The sequence below is a fragment of the Zingiber officinale genome, chromosome 11A, assembly GCF_018446385.1.
Source record: "Zingiber officinale cultivar Zhangliang chromosome 11A, Zo_v1.1, whole genome shotgun sequence".
Lineage (NCBI taxonomy): Eukaryota > Viridiplantae > Streptophyta > Magnoliopsida > Zingiberales > Zingiberaceae > Zingiber > Zingiber officinale.
The window spans coordinates 27,217,899-27,236,030 of record NC_056006.1 but is presented as its reverse complement, the minus strand read 5'-3'; the positions used below and the strand labels follow the sequence as shown (position 1 = coordinate 27,236,030).

Here is an 18,132-nt window from a genome sequence, read left to right as displayed (position 1 = left end):
TGTATTGGTAGTTCCTGGATAATTAATGGGTAACTGCTGGGTCAGAGGGAAGACATCCGTCTACGGAGTGTCATCCAGTTAGAAGTCAGGTGGGTCTCCTCTTTTTTAACTCCAGTGATTTGGTTGTCTCTGAGAGTTGATTTTTTGTTTCTTATACTTATTTTTTAGTAGCTAAAGCTGTGATATTTTGCTAAAGAGCAAAGTAGATACGTGCTAAGTTTGATAAAGAAACTTCCTATTTGTTCTCTGGGGTTTTGCAAGTAAGGAATAGACACATGGTTTTCCTTGTATTCTTTAATGTTGCTTGTGAATTTTTGACCTGAAACCATTATAGACTTTGTATCTTTTGGGGGAAACAGATTTAACAATGTTTTCTTTTGATAATCGTGTTTATGCCTTAGTACAAATAGTCAGGTTTTAGCTTGTGCTGTACTGATGCATGTTAGATACACCAAAGGGAGCATGGGTTGTAAAAGCTTGTTTTGTCCATCAACAGAATGCCCAAGACTCCAGACACATGTTGTGAGACAAGAGGAGAAGGAAGGTAGCAAACTGCCTTCAAACCCTGAGGAAGTTGAGGATTTGCGATGGGATACAGCAGTAAATCCCCTCATAGCCTTCACTTTCAGTGAGCTGAAGCTAATCACAGGGAATTTTAGGCAGGATCATGTTTTGGGTGTTGGAGGATTTGGTAGAGTTTACAAAGGTTTGATCAGCGAAGATCTCAGGGATGGGCTGCAACCCCTTCAAGTAGCAGTGAAAGTCCATGATGGTGATAACAGTCATCAAGGTCATAGGGAATGGCTGGTATCCATCTCCAATAACTCAATTGTTGGTTCTGTCTCACTACTGTATTTTTGCTATAACAATATGGTGTTTATAGGCTGAAGTTATATTCCTCGGGCAAATTTTCTAGCTAGGTTTTTTTTTCCTTATGTGGACTTTCTGCATGTGGCCTTTTTTCCCCTTCTATTTTAGATGATGAGTATTAGAATGATAAATTCATCTAGAAATGGGACATGCTTCAAGCATAATTAATCTATTCTAGGAAACACTGCTGAATTAGTCAATACCATGCCACATTTGTGTACATGATCATATGGTCGTGTTTGCAAAATTTGTCCAGATTGTCAGGTTCAACCGGTAAAAATTGAAACCCAAAGCCATACTGGTCCAAAGATTATTGATTAAATTACATTATTGATTAAATTATTGATTAAACTGGGTAAGAGAATTACATTATTGATTAAATTTGAAATATCTTTTATGGTTACTTCTCGCCAAATATCTTTTATAGTATAGCCTTGGGAGTGTTTGGCGAGCTAACTTACAGTCACTGCATGAAGGAGTGCTGCAACGATGAGAGATGATGATCCAAAGAAAAGCAATGTTTTTTTTTGCAAGATGAAAAAATAATATATTTCTCTTCTTTAGTTCTATTTTCTTCATCTCTAAGATGGTTGATTTGGGCATGCTTTGTTCCCTCAGTTTCTTGGGAGCAGCTGTCTTGGTCCAAGGCCTTTGTTAAAAAATGGTTCAACATCAAGAGCAAAGGTCAGGATAACTGTAAAGCCCGAAAAATTTCCGAATTTATTTTAGAAATATCCTATGATTTTTCTAGATTTTTTAGGATATTTTTACATAATTTTTGGAGTAACAGAAGTAGCAAAAACAAATAAGTCGCAAAATGGTTTACGCGGGAATTGAACCTGGGACCCATCGGAGCCTACGACTTATTATGTGTTCCGGAAACCAAGTGAACCCAGCAGGGCCGTGCTGAAAGGATAAGAAATCAAATATATTTATATTTGATTTGGGAGAAATAACTATTTGATATAAATAGAAAACTTAAGTGGGATTGGTTTATTTCTTTTGGGTTCGGCATTTTCTCTCCTCACCGAAGCCTTTCTCTCCCTCTCCCGTTTCTTTCTCTCGGCGCAGCAAACAAAGCAAAGGAGACCTAGGGTTCCTTCCCTAGGATAGTGTGTTCACTTTCCGACGACAACACCAGCACGAAGTCGGTTCTTCCCCGCGAGAGGAACGCGAGGACGTAAGCGGTTCGTCGAACGGAGCAGTTTTTCCGGAAAACCTAGCGGATAGAATCGTAAGAAAACCTTACGATTGAGGTAAGAAACCCCTCACCTGCAGTATAATTGCTCTCGCTTGTTAGTTTTGGCATTAGTTCAGTAGTTCTACAGTTTTCAGTTTTAGGGTGTGCTTTTAGTGCACACCAAGCATTCGGTAGAATGCCCAGTTCAGAAGGATGCACCAGTAGGCGTCCTAACAGCATGAAAAATGTATTAAAAACATTTTATTCAGCTTATTATCAGTTATTATAGCTATATGGATCAGATATCCATTGGGTGGGCTCCCACAGTAGCCCCTAGGTTCAGATAACCTAGCTCTAGGTTCAGATAACCTAGAACAGCAAAGTAAAATAAAATAGTATTCAGTATTTTACTTTTATTCAGATGGCACTGTACTTGGATCAGATATCCATGGGCTGGACTCCCACAGTCGTCCCTAGGTTCAGATAACCTAGTAACCCTGCTGGATTCGGAACTTGCAATCCCGGGTCTCGTAGGGATGCGCACACAGTAAGTACAGTTGCCAAGGCCCAGCAGCATGTTTAGTATTTTCATCTATTATTATATATAGTTTTCCAAATATATAATCAGTGATGGAAACACTAACATAGTTTCAGTTTCAGTTAATTATCTCTGTTAAGTTTCATGATTTGAGTTCATGACCAGTTAGATGTATATGCATGACCAGTTCAGTATTCCTGCTTAGTTTCAGATACAATATGCTATGCTCAGCTTGTTTGTATGCCATGATTAGTTCAGTACATGTTTGTATGCCATGCCATGTTGCCATGCTCAGTTCAGTTTTCAAACAGCATGTTTTAAAAACATAATCGCATCATTGCATGTTTTTGTGAGGTAGATGGTTTCTTACTAAGCTTCTTAGCTTACAGATGCTACTTTTCTTATACTGCAGATACCGGTAAAAGAAAAGTGGACTAGCGGAGGCTGGAGGGCGATGCTACGATGATGTGTGTGTGCAAGGGGTCTGGAATAAAGATCCTTGGGATCTACACGCTTTTATTTCAGTTTTAGTACTTAACATGTCTAGTTTTATGACTTAGTCTTGTTACTAGGTGTTATAGCTTAGTAAACTATGCCTTGTTTAGTTTATCATGTTTAGAATGTTAGTATTTACATGCTAGAGTGTTTTTCATGTATCTAGAGCTTGTGTATGTGATTTTTGACACGAATCAGTGCTGGAAATCAGAAATTCTGATTTCGTTTCAGACTATCAGAACCGGGATCGGTCCGATCCGTGTCATTCCTTTTCCTCGGATCGGTCACCGATCGATCCAGATGGATACAGTAGCCTACTGTATCTCCCTGGATCGGTCAGCCGACCGACCCATCATCGAACAGAAGGCATCCCAGCGTCTCCAGGTGCCTGGATCGGTCTGCAGACCGATCCAGACACACCTGGATCGGTCTTGCCGACCGACCACCTGGATCGGTCCGCAGACCGATCCAGCAGGGCACAGAATCGCGGCAAGTTTGATCGATCCGTGGATCGAACAGCAGCTAGCTGGGAAGTTAGCTTTGAGTTCTAGCTCAGATGGGAGGTCAAGTATCCTCCTTAGCACATATACCCCAACCGAAAAGGTCTTGAACCCTTCCTTATAACAGCATGGGTGTACCAGTTGTCAGTTTAATAGAGTCAGTTAGTGAAATTTCATTTTACCCAGTTTCCGCACAGTACAGCACAGTAGCTTCAGTAGTTAATGTAGCGTTTCCAGCTCACAGCTTAGTACCCAGGAGTTGGGTCATTACAGAGTGGTATCAGAGCCAAGTTCCTTACTTCCTACACACACATCAGCATTGTGCCTACAGCTTCCAAGTAAGAAAATCTCTCACTCAGTTTTGTTTTCAGCTTTCATATCAGTTATATGTGCTTTCATGTTTGCTCTCATGTTGGTAGTTAATTAATTCATGTTTACAGTGATAGTATTTAACATGTTACCAGTAGTTAACTATAACATGATAGCCTAGTTATATATATGCGTTCTCTGCTATTCAGAAAATGGTACGAGGACGTCCAACTAAGAAAGCATCAGCGGCTGAGCCCCAGCATGAGGCAGGCAGTTCAGTGCCTCCCCCAGACCTTACAACACTAGTGGCTCAGCTACAGCAGCAGGAGATAGCCTCCTTAAAGGCTAACCAGCAGACTACTCCCCCAGTCACTCCAGTACCGAACCTCACGACTCCAGTAATCACAGAGGTTGTACCAGCTCAGCCTGCAGTACCAGTCCCAGTAGCCCCAGTAGCAGGGGCTAAGAGAGAAGCTTACCTTATCCAGTGGCAGAGAATTAAGCCCGAGAACTTCTCAGGCACCAGCGAACCATGGGATGCTCAGGCATGGTTTAAAACACTGGAAAGCACGATGGAGCTTCTAGACTGGCCAGAGCACGAAAAGGTGAAGTGTGCCTCCTTCTGTTTAACAGGAGATGCACGCATGTGGTGGGAGCGGATTAAATCGAAGTGGCCAGTAAACCAGATGACATGGGCCAACTTCGAGAAAGAATTCTTCGAGGAATTCTTTCACATGCAAGTCACGAACCGACACTATGACGAGTTTACAGAATTCCTTCAGGGCAACCTATCAGTTCAATAGGTTGGCCCGTCTGTGTCCAGAACTAGTCAGCACAGAGAAGGAACGAGTACGGTTGATGCTGAAGATGCTCAGACCAGAGATCGCAATGAATGTGGCTGGTGGCGTTCATAGGCCACAAACCACAGAGGAGCTAGTGAGTAGTGCTCTGATCACCGAGCACTATCAGCACAATATCACCCAGCAGAAGCAGGTTTCCACAGAGCCCAAGGGACAAGCTGGCTCAGGTACTCAGCAGAAACAACAGGGACATAGCTCCAACTGGAAGGGGAAACGCAAGGCAAGCAGTGACCCAAAAGGAGGGCCAGCTGGAAAACATTCCAGACATCCCAAGTGTGCTACTTGTGGGAAACACCATCCAGGAGTTTGCCGCAAGGGTACGCGAGGTTGTTTTGAATGTGGACAGGAAGGGCACATGGCTAAGCAGTGTCCGAACAAGAACAGTCTTCCTCAGCCTCAGCCGATACAGTATGGAGCTCAGCCAGCGCAGCTACACCAGATGTATGCAGCCTTAGATGGTCCACAGATCAGTCAGGGCAGATTAGAAGCCCCCACAGCTAACACAAATGCCAGGATTTTCTCACTGACCAGAGAGGACGTAGCAAATGCCTCGACAGTTGTCACAGGTCAGATCAGTATTTTACAGCATAATGCAACTGTCTTATTCGATACTGGGGCAACCCACTCTTATGTATCCAAGGCATTTGCCGAGAAATTAGCAACACCTCCAGAGTTACTCAATAGTCAGTTTCTGACAACACTACCCTCAGGAGACATTATGGCATCTACGCACTGGCTCAGAGCAGTGCCAGTCATTATAGCAGACAGAGAACTTTTTGGTGATCTGATAGTGCTAGAAATGACTGACTACGATGTCATCTTTGGAATGGATTTTCTGATCAGATACGGCGCTTCTATAGAGTGCCGTAAACAAAAGGTCATATTCCAACCTGAAGAAGGAGTACAATTTGAGTACATAGGAAAACCAAAGAGAAAAGCCAGGAAGTTTCTCTCAGCATTGAAAGCACAGCAGCTATTGGATTCAGGATGCATGGGATTTTTAGCAAATGTAGTCAACACCAGCCAGGACAAGATCCAACAGCTATCAGAGGTTCGAGTCGTTTGTGACTACCCAGCAGTTTTCCCTGAAGAGCTACCAGGCTTAGCACCAGACAGGGAGATTGAATTTGAGGTAGAGCTCATTCCCGGCACAAATCCAATTTCCAAGGCACCGTACCGCATGGCTCCAGCTAAACTGAAGGAACTTCAGGAGCAATTACAGGAGCTTCTTGACAAGGGTTTCATACGCCCTAGTCACTCACCATGGGGAGCACCTGTGTTGTTCGTGAAGAAGAAGGATGGAAGCATGCGCCTATGCATAGACTACCGTGCCTTGAACCAGGTCACAATTAAAAACAGGTACCCTCTCCCTAGGATAGATGACCTGTTTGATCAGCTAAAGGGAGCCACAGTGTTCTCTAAAATTGACCTTAGATCAGGATATCACCATGTTAGAGTCAAGAAAGGTGATATACCTAAAACAGCTTTCAGGACCAGATACGGACATTATGAGTTCGTAGTCATGCCTTTCGGCGTGACAAATGCTCCAGCTACTTTCATGGACCTCATGAACAGAGTATTCAGAGAATACTTAGACAAGTTTGTCATCGTGTTCATCGATGACATTCTTATCTATTCAGGCACTCAGGAGGACCATGCAGAGCATCTGAAGACAGTTTTGCAGATCCTTCAGCAGAACCAGCTGTACGCCAAATTCACGAAATGTGAATTTTGGCTAGACCAGGTAGCCTTTCTCGGTCACATCATCTCCAAGGATGGTGTTATGGTAGATCCCAGCAAGATAGAAGCAGTAAGTAACTAGAAGAGACCCAGGAACGCCAGTGAAATCAGAAGCTTTCTGGGATTAGCAGGCTACTACAGGAAATTCGTAGAGGACTTCTCCAGGATAGCCTCCCCACTGACAGCTCTCACCAGGAAGAACAAGAAATTTCAGTGGACAGAGGACTTCAGCGAACTAAAATGGAGATTGACCAGTGCTCCTATTTTAGCTATACCAGAAAACACAGACAGCTTCGACATCTACAGTGACGCCTCTAAATTGGGATTAGGAGCAGTACTGATGCAGCAGGGCAAGGTGATCGCCTATGCCTCCAGACAACTCAAGGATTATGAGAGGAACTATCCTACTCACGACCTTGAGCTTGTAGCAGTGGTGTTCGCTCTCAAGATTTGGAGACATTATTTGTACGGAGCTCAGTGCAGAGTGTATACAGATCATCAAAGTCTGAAGTATTTCTTTACTCAGAACGATATGAATATGCGACAGCGCAGATGGTTCGAGCTGGTCAAGGATTATGACATAGATATCCTCTACCATCCAGGGAAAGCTAATAAGGTAGCAGACGCACTCAGCAGGAAGTCCAGTGCTACCTTATTATCTTTAGTAGCTATGTCACCACCCCTAAGGGAGGAGATTACAGCTTTTAGTCTCGAGCTTATAGTCGGGCAGCTTTCCACTATGTCCTTAGCATCTACCTTGCTTGATGATATCCAGATAGCTCAGGAGTAGGATCCTGAAATCCAGAAAATCAAGCAAGGGTTAGCAGAATCAGAAAGTGGAGAGTTCAGAGTGTCCGCCAGTGGGGTAGTGTACTGTGGTGACAGACTTTGTGTTCCAGATCAAGAGGAACTACGAAAACAGATTCTAGACGAGGCTCACAGGACTCCCTATGCGATGCATCCTGGTTCCACCAAAATGTATCAGGATCTAAAGAAACGATTTTGGTGGCCTGGGATGAAGCGAGATATCGCCAGATACGTCAGCATCTGTCTAACCTGTCAGAGGGTTAAGGCAGAACATCAGCGACCAGGAGGAGTTCTGCAGCCGATCCAGATTCCAGAATGGAAGTGGGAGGATATCTCTATGGACTTCATAGTGGGATTACCCAGAACCACGAATGGTTTTGATGCTATCTGGGTAATAGTCGACAGGTTGACTAAATCAGCCCACTTCTTAGCTATCAGAATATCCTATTCCATGGAGCAGCTAGCTCAGTTGTATCTCAAGGAGATTGTCAGGCTGCATGGAGTCCCACGAACCATTATATCAGACAGAGACAGCAGATTTACATCACACTTCTGGAAGTGTGTACAGTCAGCTATGGGCACCTAGTTAAAATTCAGCACAGCCTTCCATCCTCAGACAGATGGTCAGACGGAGCGAGTAAATCAGGTACTCGAAGATATGCTCCGGGCTTGTGCCCTAGATTTCAAGGGAAGTTGGTGCAAATATCTGAGTCTAGCGGAATTTGCATACAACAACAGTTATCAAGCCACTATCGGCATGACACCTTATGAGGCACTCTATGGGCGGAGGTGCAGATCACCAATCTGCTGGTATGAGAGTGGTGAACAGAAGGAACTAGAGCTTCAGACAGATCTAGTAGCAGATACCACAGCAGCCATACAGCAAATTCGCCAGAGGATAGAGACAGCACAGAGCCGTCAGAAGAGCTATGCTGATACACGACGCAGACCCCTAGAGTTTTCAGTTGGGGATACAGTTTTCCTCAGAGTAGCTCCCATGAAGGGAGTCATGCGTTTTGGGAAGAAGGGCAAGCTAGCTCCCAGATATGTGGGACCATACCTTATCACGAAGAGAGTGGGCAAGGTAGCATATGAGCTAGAGCTACCTCAGGAGATGTCAGCTGTCCACAACGTATTTCATGTCTCCATGCTGAAGAAGCATATTCCAGACGCCACCCAGGTGATTGAGCCCCAGTTGGTACAGGTCCGTGATGATCTCAGCTATGACAGTCGGCCTATTCAGATAATAGACCGAGCAGTAAAGAAATTACGGAACAAGGAAGTACCATTAGTCAAAGTCAGCTGGCAAAATCACACAGCAGCAGAGGCGACTTGGGAGACAGAGGCCAGCATGAGACAGAAGTACCCAGAATTGTTTTAAGTTTGGGGACAAACTTTTTATAAGGTTTGGGGGATTGTAAAGCCCGAAAAATTTCCGAATTTATTTTAGAAATATCCTATGTTTTTTCTAGATTTTTTAGGATATTTTTACATAATTTTTGGAGTACCGGAAGTAGCAAAAACAAATAAGTCGCAAAATGGTTTACGCGGGAATCGAACCCGGGACCCATCGGAGCCTACGACTTATTATGTGTTCCGGAAACTAAGTGAACTCAGCAGGGCTGTGCTGAAAGGATAGGAAATTAAATATATTTATATTTGATTTGGGAGAAATAACTATTTGATATAAATAGAAAACTTAAGTGGGATTGGTTTATTTCTTTTGGGTTCGGCATTTTCTCTCCTCACCGAAGCCTTTCTCTCCCTCTCCCGTTTCTTTCTCTCGGCGCAGCAAACAAAGCAAAGGAGACCTAGGGTTCCTTCCCTAGGATAGTGTGTTCACTTTCCGGCGACAACACCAGCACGAAGTCGGTTCTTCTCCGCGAGAGGAACGCGAGGACGTAAGCGGTTCGTCGAACGGAGCAGTTTTTCCGGAAAACCTAGCGGATAGAATCGTAAGAAAACCTTACGATTGAGGTAAGAAACCCCTCACCTGCAGTATAATTGCTCTCGCTTGTTAGTTTTGGCATTAGTTCAGTAGTTCTACAGTTTTCAGTTTTAGGGTGTGCTTTTAGTGCACACCAAGCATTCGGTAGAATGCCCAGTTCAGAAGGATGCACCAGTAGGCGTCCTAACAGCATGAAAAATGTATTAAAAACATTTTATTCAGCTTATTATCAGTTATTATAGCTATATGGATCAGATATCCATTGGGTGGGCTCCCACAGTAGCCCCTAGGTTCAGATAACCTAGCTCTAGGTTCAGATAACCTAGAACAGCAAAGTAAAATAAAATAGTATTCAGTATTTTACTTTTATTCAGATGGCACTGTACTTGGATCAGATATCCATGGGCTGGACTCCCACAGTCGTCCCTAGGTTCAGATAACCTAGTAACCCTGCTGGATTCGGAACTTGCAATCCCGGGTCTCGTAGGGATGCGCGCACAGTAAGTACAGTTGCCAGGGCCCCAGCAGCATGTTTAGTATTTTCATCTATTATTATATATAGTTTTTCCAAATATATAATCAGTGATGGAAACACTAACTTAGTTTCAGTTTCAGTTAATTATCTCAGTTAAGTTTCATGATTTGAGTTCATGACCAGTTAGATGTATATGCATGACCAGTTCAGTATTCCTGCTTAGTTTCAGATACAGTATGCTATGCTCAGCTTGTTTGTATGCCATGATTAGTTCAGTACATGTTTGTATGCCATGCCATGTTGCCATGCTCAGTTCAGTTTTCAAACAGCATGTTTTAAAAACATAATCGCATCGTTGCATGTTTTTGTGAGGTAGATGGTTTCTTACTAAGCTTCTTAGCTTACAGATGCTACTTTTCTTATACTGCAGATACCGGTAAAAGAAAAGTGGACTAGCGGAGGCTGGAGGGCGATTCTACGATGATGTGTGTATGCAAGGGGTCTGGAATAAAGATCCTTGGGATCTACACGCTTTTATTTCAGTTTTAGTACTTAACATGTCTAGTTTTATGACTTAGTCTTGTTACTAGGTGTTATAGCTTAGTAAACTATGCCTTGTTTAGTTTATCATGTTTAGAATATTAGTATTTACATGCTACAGTGTTTTTCATGTATCTAGAGCTTGTGTATGTGATTTTTGGCACGAATCAGTGCTGGAAATCAGAAATTCTGATTTCGTTTCAGACTATCAGAACCTGGATCGGTCATCAGACCGATCCACTGCCATTCCTTTTCCTGGATCGGTCAGCCGACCGATCCAGATGGATACAGTAGCCTACTGTATCTCCCTGGATCGGTCAGCCGACCGACCCATCATCGAACAGAAGGCATCCCAGCGTCTCCAGGTGCCTGGATCGGTCTGCAGACCGATCCAGCAGGGCACAGAATCGCGGCAAGTTTGATCGATCCGTGGATCGAACAGCAGCTAGCTGGGAAGTTAGCTTTGAGTTCTAGCTCAGATGGGAGGTCAAGTATCCTCCTTAGCACATATACCCCAACCGGAAAGGTCTTGAACCCTTCCTTATAACAGCATGGGTGTATCAGTTGTCAGTTTAATAGAGTCAGTTAGTAAAATTTCATTTTACCCAGTTTCCGCACAGTACAGCACAGTAGCTTTAGTAGTTAATGTAGCGTTTCCAGCTCACAGCTTAGTACCCAGGAGTTGGGTCGTTACAATAACCATGTCAATGAGATTGCTAGCAAAGGTGTGCTTGATCTCTTCTTATTCAATTCCAGTTTATTTTAATTTTAATACAGTTAGAATATTTTTTCTAAATTGATTGTTTTTGTTGGTCGTCGTATTCTATTGTTGTTATGTGTTTGGTGCTTTATGATTTGTTTGTTTATGACTGAGAACTTGTTTTAGTTGATTAAGGGTACAATTGTTATATATACATATTGAGAAAATTAGATATTCATTAAACTATTCCATCCTATAAATACTCCCTCGGAGCCTCATCCTCTACTGCATCCGTGTCTGAAGATCGCGACGATCTCTCTCTTTCCGATCCCGATCACTACGCCCTCATCGCTTCCGATTCCTTCGTCAAGGTAAAAGCATCGCACTCTCGGTTCCGGTTCCTGCTTTAATCTCTTTTAGTCTTGATTTTGATCATTTACTTGCATTGAAATCATTAAACTATTCGTGAATTATCGATCTGCTGTAGTAATGCTGGTGAACTTGATGAAGGACTTGTTTTTATGAGGTCTTGTTAAGTGATGAAACCTTCTACATTGCTTTAAATGCAAGCAATTGGTTGATTATCCAATTAGTGCCCTGTAATTTGTATACGGTTCATTAGTACCACAATGATTATGCGAGCATAAAAATGAAACAATAACATATTTTCCAACTTGTCTAGTAATTTTTCATTCTTTAATTTGTTGGATACAAGTTCAATTGTTAATTAACTTCCATAATAGGGGAACAAATGGCCATCTTTTGGATTTGCAACTCTGTTTGACGTCAACTATCATATTACTAAACTTTCATTCTGATAATGCCAAGGCGCAAAACTTCCAGATTGCTAGTTTTTTGTTTTCTCTCTATATATTTTTTTCATGGATCATGAGTTACCTTGGACTTTTGTTATCAATAAACTCTTGCAATCTCCTCAAATACTCCTTATTATGTTGTTATGTATGTAGAAATATGAGCAGACAACAGGAGAACATTGCAGCTCCAAAGTTGAATGAAAGGATATTGTCGTCATTGTCCAAGAGATCAATGGCTGCCCATCCTTGGCATGATCTTGAAACAGGTAACCGAAAACGAAAGAAATAGTTCCACTAATATTTACACATCTATTAATTTGATTTGTCTCAGTATCTATGTTTCTGAACATGAATTTGTCTCCAGGTAAAGAGGCCCCTTTGTGTTCAATGTGGTAAGTGTACTTTTTTCCTTTTAACTGATAAAATGTACAAAATAAAGTATCAGAAGTGATATTGTTTTTTACAAATGCAAACTAATTTTGAGTAAATCATCTTTTTGCTCGTTTATCAAATTAGATTGCCTCCCAAAAGGATGCAAGGGTTAGATTTGAACCTGTTATTCATAGATCTATCACTATATGATGTGGTTGAGATAATTGATGAATGTTTATCTTTTTAAGCATTCCAATTAGTCATCTTGTTACCTGGTGCTCTTATTGCATTTTCAACTATGATCTTTGGTCTTGGTTTACTAATATATTATTTATGTGTTTTTACAGTTTACAAATCTCAAGTACTCCAGAGTTGAAATTGATGAAGTGCGGTTCGAGTGGGCTGAATGCATGCTAGATTACATTTGAAGTGCGGTTCTACCTTGATGTGTTAAAAGAATGTTCTACCTTGATTTTGATATCTATTAGCTAGGTTTTGATGTAAAAAGAATGTTTGGGTATTTTATGGATACTGTTGTAAGAAGATTATTTATATAATTTGTGAATATTTGTGTATTTTATGGATATTGTTGAATGAAGAATATTTATATAATTTGTGAATATTTGTATATTTTTTTTTATTATTGTCGGTTTTTCATTGTTTCGGAAATTAAATTTGTGCTGTTAAAAAATATACATATTACATCGGTTTTCCACTGCTGCAAAACCGGTGTTATTAACTAATATTACATCGGTCATTTACCGCTGCCAAAACTGGTGTTATTAACATACAATATTACATTGGTTTTACACCATTGATGAAACGGTGTCGTTAAGTGATACTACACCGGTTAATAACCGATTCGAAGACCGGTGTCGTTAAGTGATACTACACCGGTTTTAACCCGATGTCTAAAATGACAGACTTTTAACATCGGCTTCATAGACATCGGTCAAAAATGAAATAGACACCGGTGGAAAACCGATGTCTATGAGGATTTTTGTTGTAGTGTTAGCTTGCACTGTACTTAATCTCATATAAGATAGTAGGTTGTTACTATCTTATAACTTCATTGTACCAATTGCTTCTTTCCGAAGGTTTCAGAAAGAAGAATTATAGTGATATATGTTGGATCGTGAAAGCGCTAGAGGAGGGGGGGGTGAATAGTGATTGAAAATTCGAACAAGAGTACGTAGCGGAAAAATGAAAATCACAACGCTAACAAGAACCAATTTTACTTGGTTTGGAGCCTTCGTCGACTCTTACTCCAAGGTCTGCACTCGTTGAGTTCTTTAGTTGAGCAATCACTAATAGTTCGCAAATTGATTACAACAGAAGATACAGGAACTATTACATCAAAATACCGACAATAATAAATAAAAAAACTTGAATCACAAGTTGTTGGAGTAACTTCGCAGCGACGCAGGGGCAGAGCGCAATAGAGCAGTTGTAGAAGGAGTTGTTGTTTTGATGTTCTGTGGAGGCCTTCTTTTATAGGCATGCTCCGGGCGCCCGGATCCCTTCTTGGCACTCAGACCGTGACGTAGGTCTGACCAATCAGTGTAAAGACCACCCTTCTTACTATACTATACTACTCTCTAAGGATGACCATTATTTAACTACTAACTCTACTTAACCGCTATGATCGAAACCACGAGGAGTCCTTACCAAAAAATTTCGGCAGAGTCTCCCCTGTACCGGTGACCATAATCATCAGTACATGCAAAATAAACCATCAGCCACATGCGGTTCATATATATACTTCACAACCATGCAGTAATAAGACACAACAACTTAAAAAAAAACTATTCTAGCAATAGCAAATGGATAAATCTCTAACAGTGGGAAACAACCAAACTAACAATGCGGAATAGACTCAATTAGCAACATAAGAAAAAGGAAACAACTCTTTAACAATCTCAACTTCTCTAATAACATTAAAGATGTAACGACCCAATTTTCCTCATTAGGAGTTTTAAAAGTTCTTAAAAATATTTAGAAATGCTATAGAAATATTCTAGAGATTTTTAGAAATTTTTAGAGTATTTTTATGTAATTTTTGGAGGTTGTTTGGTATTTTTACTAAACGAAGGAAGTTTCGACAAAAAAATGTTCAAGTCGAGATTCGAACCGTGGACCTCGGACCTGAACCGAGCCTTAACCAAATCCAGTTAGCCAACTGATCCAGCGATCGTTTCTTATTAAAGAAGAAGAAAAAATTCCATTTAAGCAGTAGTTGGGAAATAAATTAAAATAAAAAGGAGCGGATGAGAATTGAACCCGCGACCTTTGATTCGGCCAAAACCCGGTTGACCAAGTGTTCGGGCAGATGGTTTGTGATTAAAGTAAGGGCGAAATATATTTAAGCGGTGATGGGTAACAGAAATACCTAGGTATTAAAAGGGGATTAATTTCTCCCGATCCAAAACCTAATCTCCTCTTCGATCTCGCGCGCGGTGTTCCTGTGCCCGGGCGGAAACAAAGCCGAGCCTAGGGCTTTGTCTCCGGCAGCCGGCGAGGACCTTTCCTGTGAGATCTTCACATTCTCAAGACCCGTTCAGCGATGAGAAGGTGTAGACGCAAGAGATCGCCGAGATTTGGAGCTCACCCGAACCCTAGAAGCACTAGAAGGTTCCTCCTTCGGTTGTGAGTCAAGGAAACGAAGGTAAGTTACTCACTCACCTGCGGTAAGAGTAGTTCCGAGGTTTTCTGCCTTGTTGCTGTGAATTTGAGGTTTTGGATCTTTGTGTTCATGAATTCCGAAGCTTGCTACTGTGTTGATTTTTTGTAGCTTGCTGCTAGGGATTTTAATTTCTGTTGTTGATTCTTTCTTGGTTTTGTTTGCTGCCGTGAGCCCTAAAGAAAGAAGAGAAGGATTGATTTAGTTTAAGCATGAAGAACAGGAGAATTAGTTTAAAGTTTTAGTTTCCTTCTTTGTTTCGAATTGTGTTGCACAGAAATTATGGTTAGGGATTTAGCCTCCCTTTCATGCTTTCGGAACATGTAGAATTTAGGTTTGTTTTCCTTTGTTTGCTGCTGTATTGAACTTGAATTTGCCTTCATAAGATTCAGATTGGAGTTACTTTGTATGCAGTAGCCTTTTAGCAGGATGGTTGTTAGGCTTCTTTGATTTTGGTTTATGCTGTACAAGAATTTTGGTTGTTAGGCATTCGGTTGTTTTCAGAATATGTTGTACAAGAATTTCGGATTTGCTAGGGATTTAGATTTCCTGTTTGATTCCGGAACATGTTGTACAAGATGGTTCCTAGGGCTTTGGTAATTTAGATTGGTTGCTTAGGTAGATTTAGTGAAGATCAAGGAATCTGGATATAGAGTAATGGAAAGAGAAGCAACTTCAGATGGAAATTTTGTTATTTAGATAGAGTTTTATCTCAAGATCTACTTGATTATCTTTAGGTTTACTATGTTGCTTTCATTGCTTGGTATAGCTTTACTGAAGACTTTACTAGAATGTGAGTGTATGGAAGCTATCACGGTTAGAAGTTTCACTCATTAGCATAGCCACCTAGGGATATTTGGATCAGGACATTATGATCTATTGCAACTGTAGCATTGACTTCAAGCGTAGTTTATTTGAATTTCACTGTCATTGAGCTCAAGTTCATTCTGAGGTAAAAAGTGAAAACTTGAATTATGATTTAAGTATAAGATTTCAGTTTTAGATTTAGTTTCTGATGCTTTCTTAATTAGTTGGAATAGCCTTGCCTTAAGCTTGCTGGTTAGATCTTTTTATGCTATGCATTGGGCAAGAACAATCCTCATTTTTAAAGTATGCAGTATAGATTTTTGGTTAAGCTAGTATGCAGATTTTTATTAAGTAGATTAGTGCAGACTTTTATTAAGAAGAGCAGTGCAGATTTTTATTAAGTGTTAATATGCAGATTTTAGTTAAGCTTAATATGCAGATTTTGGTTTAAGCATTTCGAGGTTAGAAGTTGTTTAAACATTTCAGTTTCGTTTTAAGAAGCATTCCTTTATTAGAAGTGTTAACAAGTTTAAGCAAGATAAAGAAAAGAAAGAAAAAGGCCAAGACCTTAAGTAGATCCCAAAGTCAAGACTTTAGGGATTTTGGCACACAAGGTGCTAAAGAAAATGCCGAGGCATTATATAGAAGTATTTAAAGATAACAAGTATTTTACTTTTATCAGTGACACTGTGCTGGACTCTTAGTTGTCCTTGGGTTGGGCTCCCATAGTCGTCCCTAGGTTTAGATAACCTAGTAGTAATGGCACGACCGGCTGTCGACAGTCGACGACCCGAGGGTCGCCAAATGGGCCGCCAAATGGGTCGGGTCATTACAAAAGTAAAAGCAAGTACAGTTGCCGGGCCCAAGAAGAAGTTGATTATTATTTTGAAGTATTATAAGTATATGTTTTTGAACAAGTAAAGCAAGTTTACATAAGTATAAAGTATTAAAGAATAAGTTTTAAACAAGTGAATTAAAGAATAAGTTTAGAACAGAAGAATTAAGTTTCACTTTGTTTTAAAATCAGCAAGTTGAGTTTCCTTTTATGCTAGCATGCTATTTAGATTAGCTTACTGTTCTTTGCTATTTTCTGAGCATGAGTAGCTTTACATGTTTAGCATTTCAGCATGTCTTGTTCTTTTATTAGTAGAGGAGCATGAGTAGTCTTCAGTAAGTAATCAGTTAGATCATGTTATGGATGTATGTACATGCATATCGAGATTTTGTGAGTTAGATAGCACTTACTAAGCATTTTGCTTATAGTTTGCTTCCTCTTACTACAGATACAGGAAAAGAAAAGTGTTAGCAAAGGAAGGCGACAAGGAGGTGCGGATGGATGTGTGATGCCAGGACTATGGAGAGACCTGGGAGGTTTTGAGTTTCATGTTTAGTGGATAGGAATAGTTAAGTTGTACCTTATGGTTTATGTCTTTTTAGATTGTATTTTCATTCCACATTGTTAGTTTGGTTATTTTTCACTGTTGGAGTTTTATTGATTTGTTATTGCTAGAATAGTTGATTTTTTTTTTAGTTGTTGTGTCTTATAAACTGCGTGGTTGTTTGATAAATGTTCCAGCCACCTGTAGCTGTGTATAGTATGTTATGTATTAATGATTATGGTCACTGGTACAGGGGAGATTCTGTCGAAATTTTTCAGTAGGGTTTTCATGTGGTTTTTTAATCATACCGGTTAAGTAGAGTTAGTAGATAAGTAACGGTCATCCTTAGAGAGTAGTATAGTATAGTAAGAAGGGTGGTCGTTACAAAAAAAGGACTCTAAACAACTTCTTAGCCAAGTCCCGAGGCTTCCATAGTTCAACATCACACACTATCCCCACCATCTTGTCACCTTCTTCATTATACTTTAGCTTTTCCTTTATCTGCAGTAGGAGGAATGCAAACTATAAGCCAATGCTTAGTAAGCGCTATCTAACTCACAAAACTCGAAAGAGCATATAATATGAAGAATGCTAAAACTGAAATGCTAAAGAGAAAAGATACTCATGCTCAACTAATAGCAAAACTTTGAAAATAATCTGCATACTCATGATACACAAGAATAAAGCTACATGCTGAAAGATAAAGCTAATCATGCTCAATAAACTAATCAGGCTGAAATGCTAAACATGTAAAGCTACTCATGCTCCTCTAATAGCAAAGGAATCAATCATACTGAAATGCTAAACATGTAAAGCTACTCATGCTCCTCTAATAGAAAAGGAATCAAACATACTGAAATGCTAAACATGTAAAGCTACTCATGCTCTTCTAATAGAAAATAACAGTAAGCTAATCTAAATAATATGCTAGCACAAAAGAAAGCTAAATTTACTGATTTTAAAACAAAGTGAAACTTATTTCATTTGTTTTAAACTTATTCTTTTATCTCACTTGTTTTAAGCTTATTCTTTTATACTTTTATACTTATGGAAACTTATTTTACTTGTTCAAATACTTATACTTATAATACTTCAAAATAGTAATCAACTTCTCTTG

At 40.3% G+C, this 18,132-nt stretch overlaps 1 protein-coding gene across 1 annotated transcript; it reads left to right on the top strand.

Moving 5' to 3' along the window:
- Positions 1-447: 447 nt before the first annotated feature.
- Positions 448-916, top strand: LOC122031317 (probable serine/threonine-protein kinase PBL16). The gene is made up of 2 exons (XM_042590443.1): positions 448-807; positions 884-916. The coding sequence occupies exons 1-2, from the start codon at positions 463-465 to the stop codon at positions 914-916; spliced, it is 378 nt and encodes a 125-aa protein (XP_042446377.1). The 5' UTR covers positions 448-462.
- Positions 917-18,132: the final 17,216 nt, after the last annotated feature.

What these genes read in the sequence shown, in the direction of transcription:
- LOC122031317 (XM_042590443.1), top strand. Translation starts at nt 463, where the DNA reads ATGGGTTGTAAAAGCTTGTTTTGTCCATCAACAGAATGCCCAAGACTC. An exon ending in AAGGTCATAGGGAATGGCTG is followed by an intron (nt 808 to 883) that starts GTATCCATCTCC and finishes TGGTGTTTATAG; the next exon opens with GCTGAAGTTATATTCCTCGG.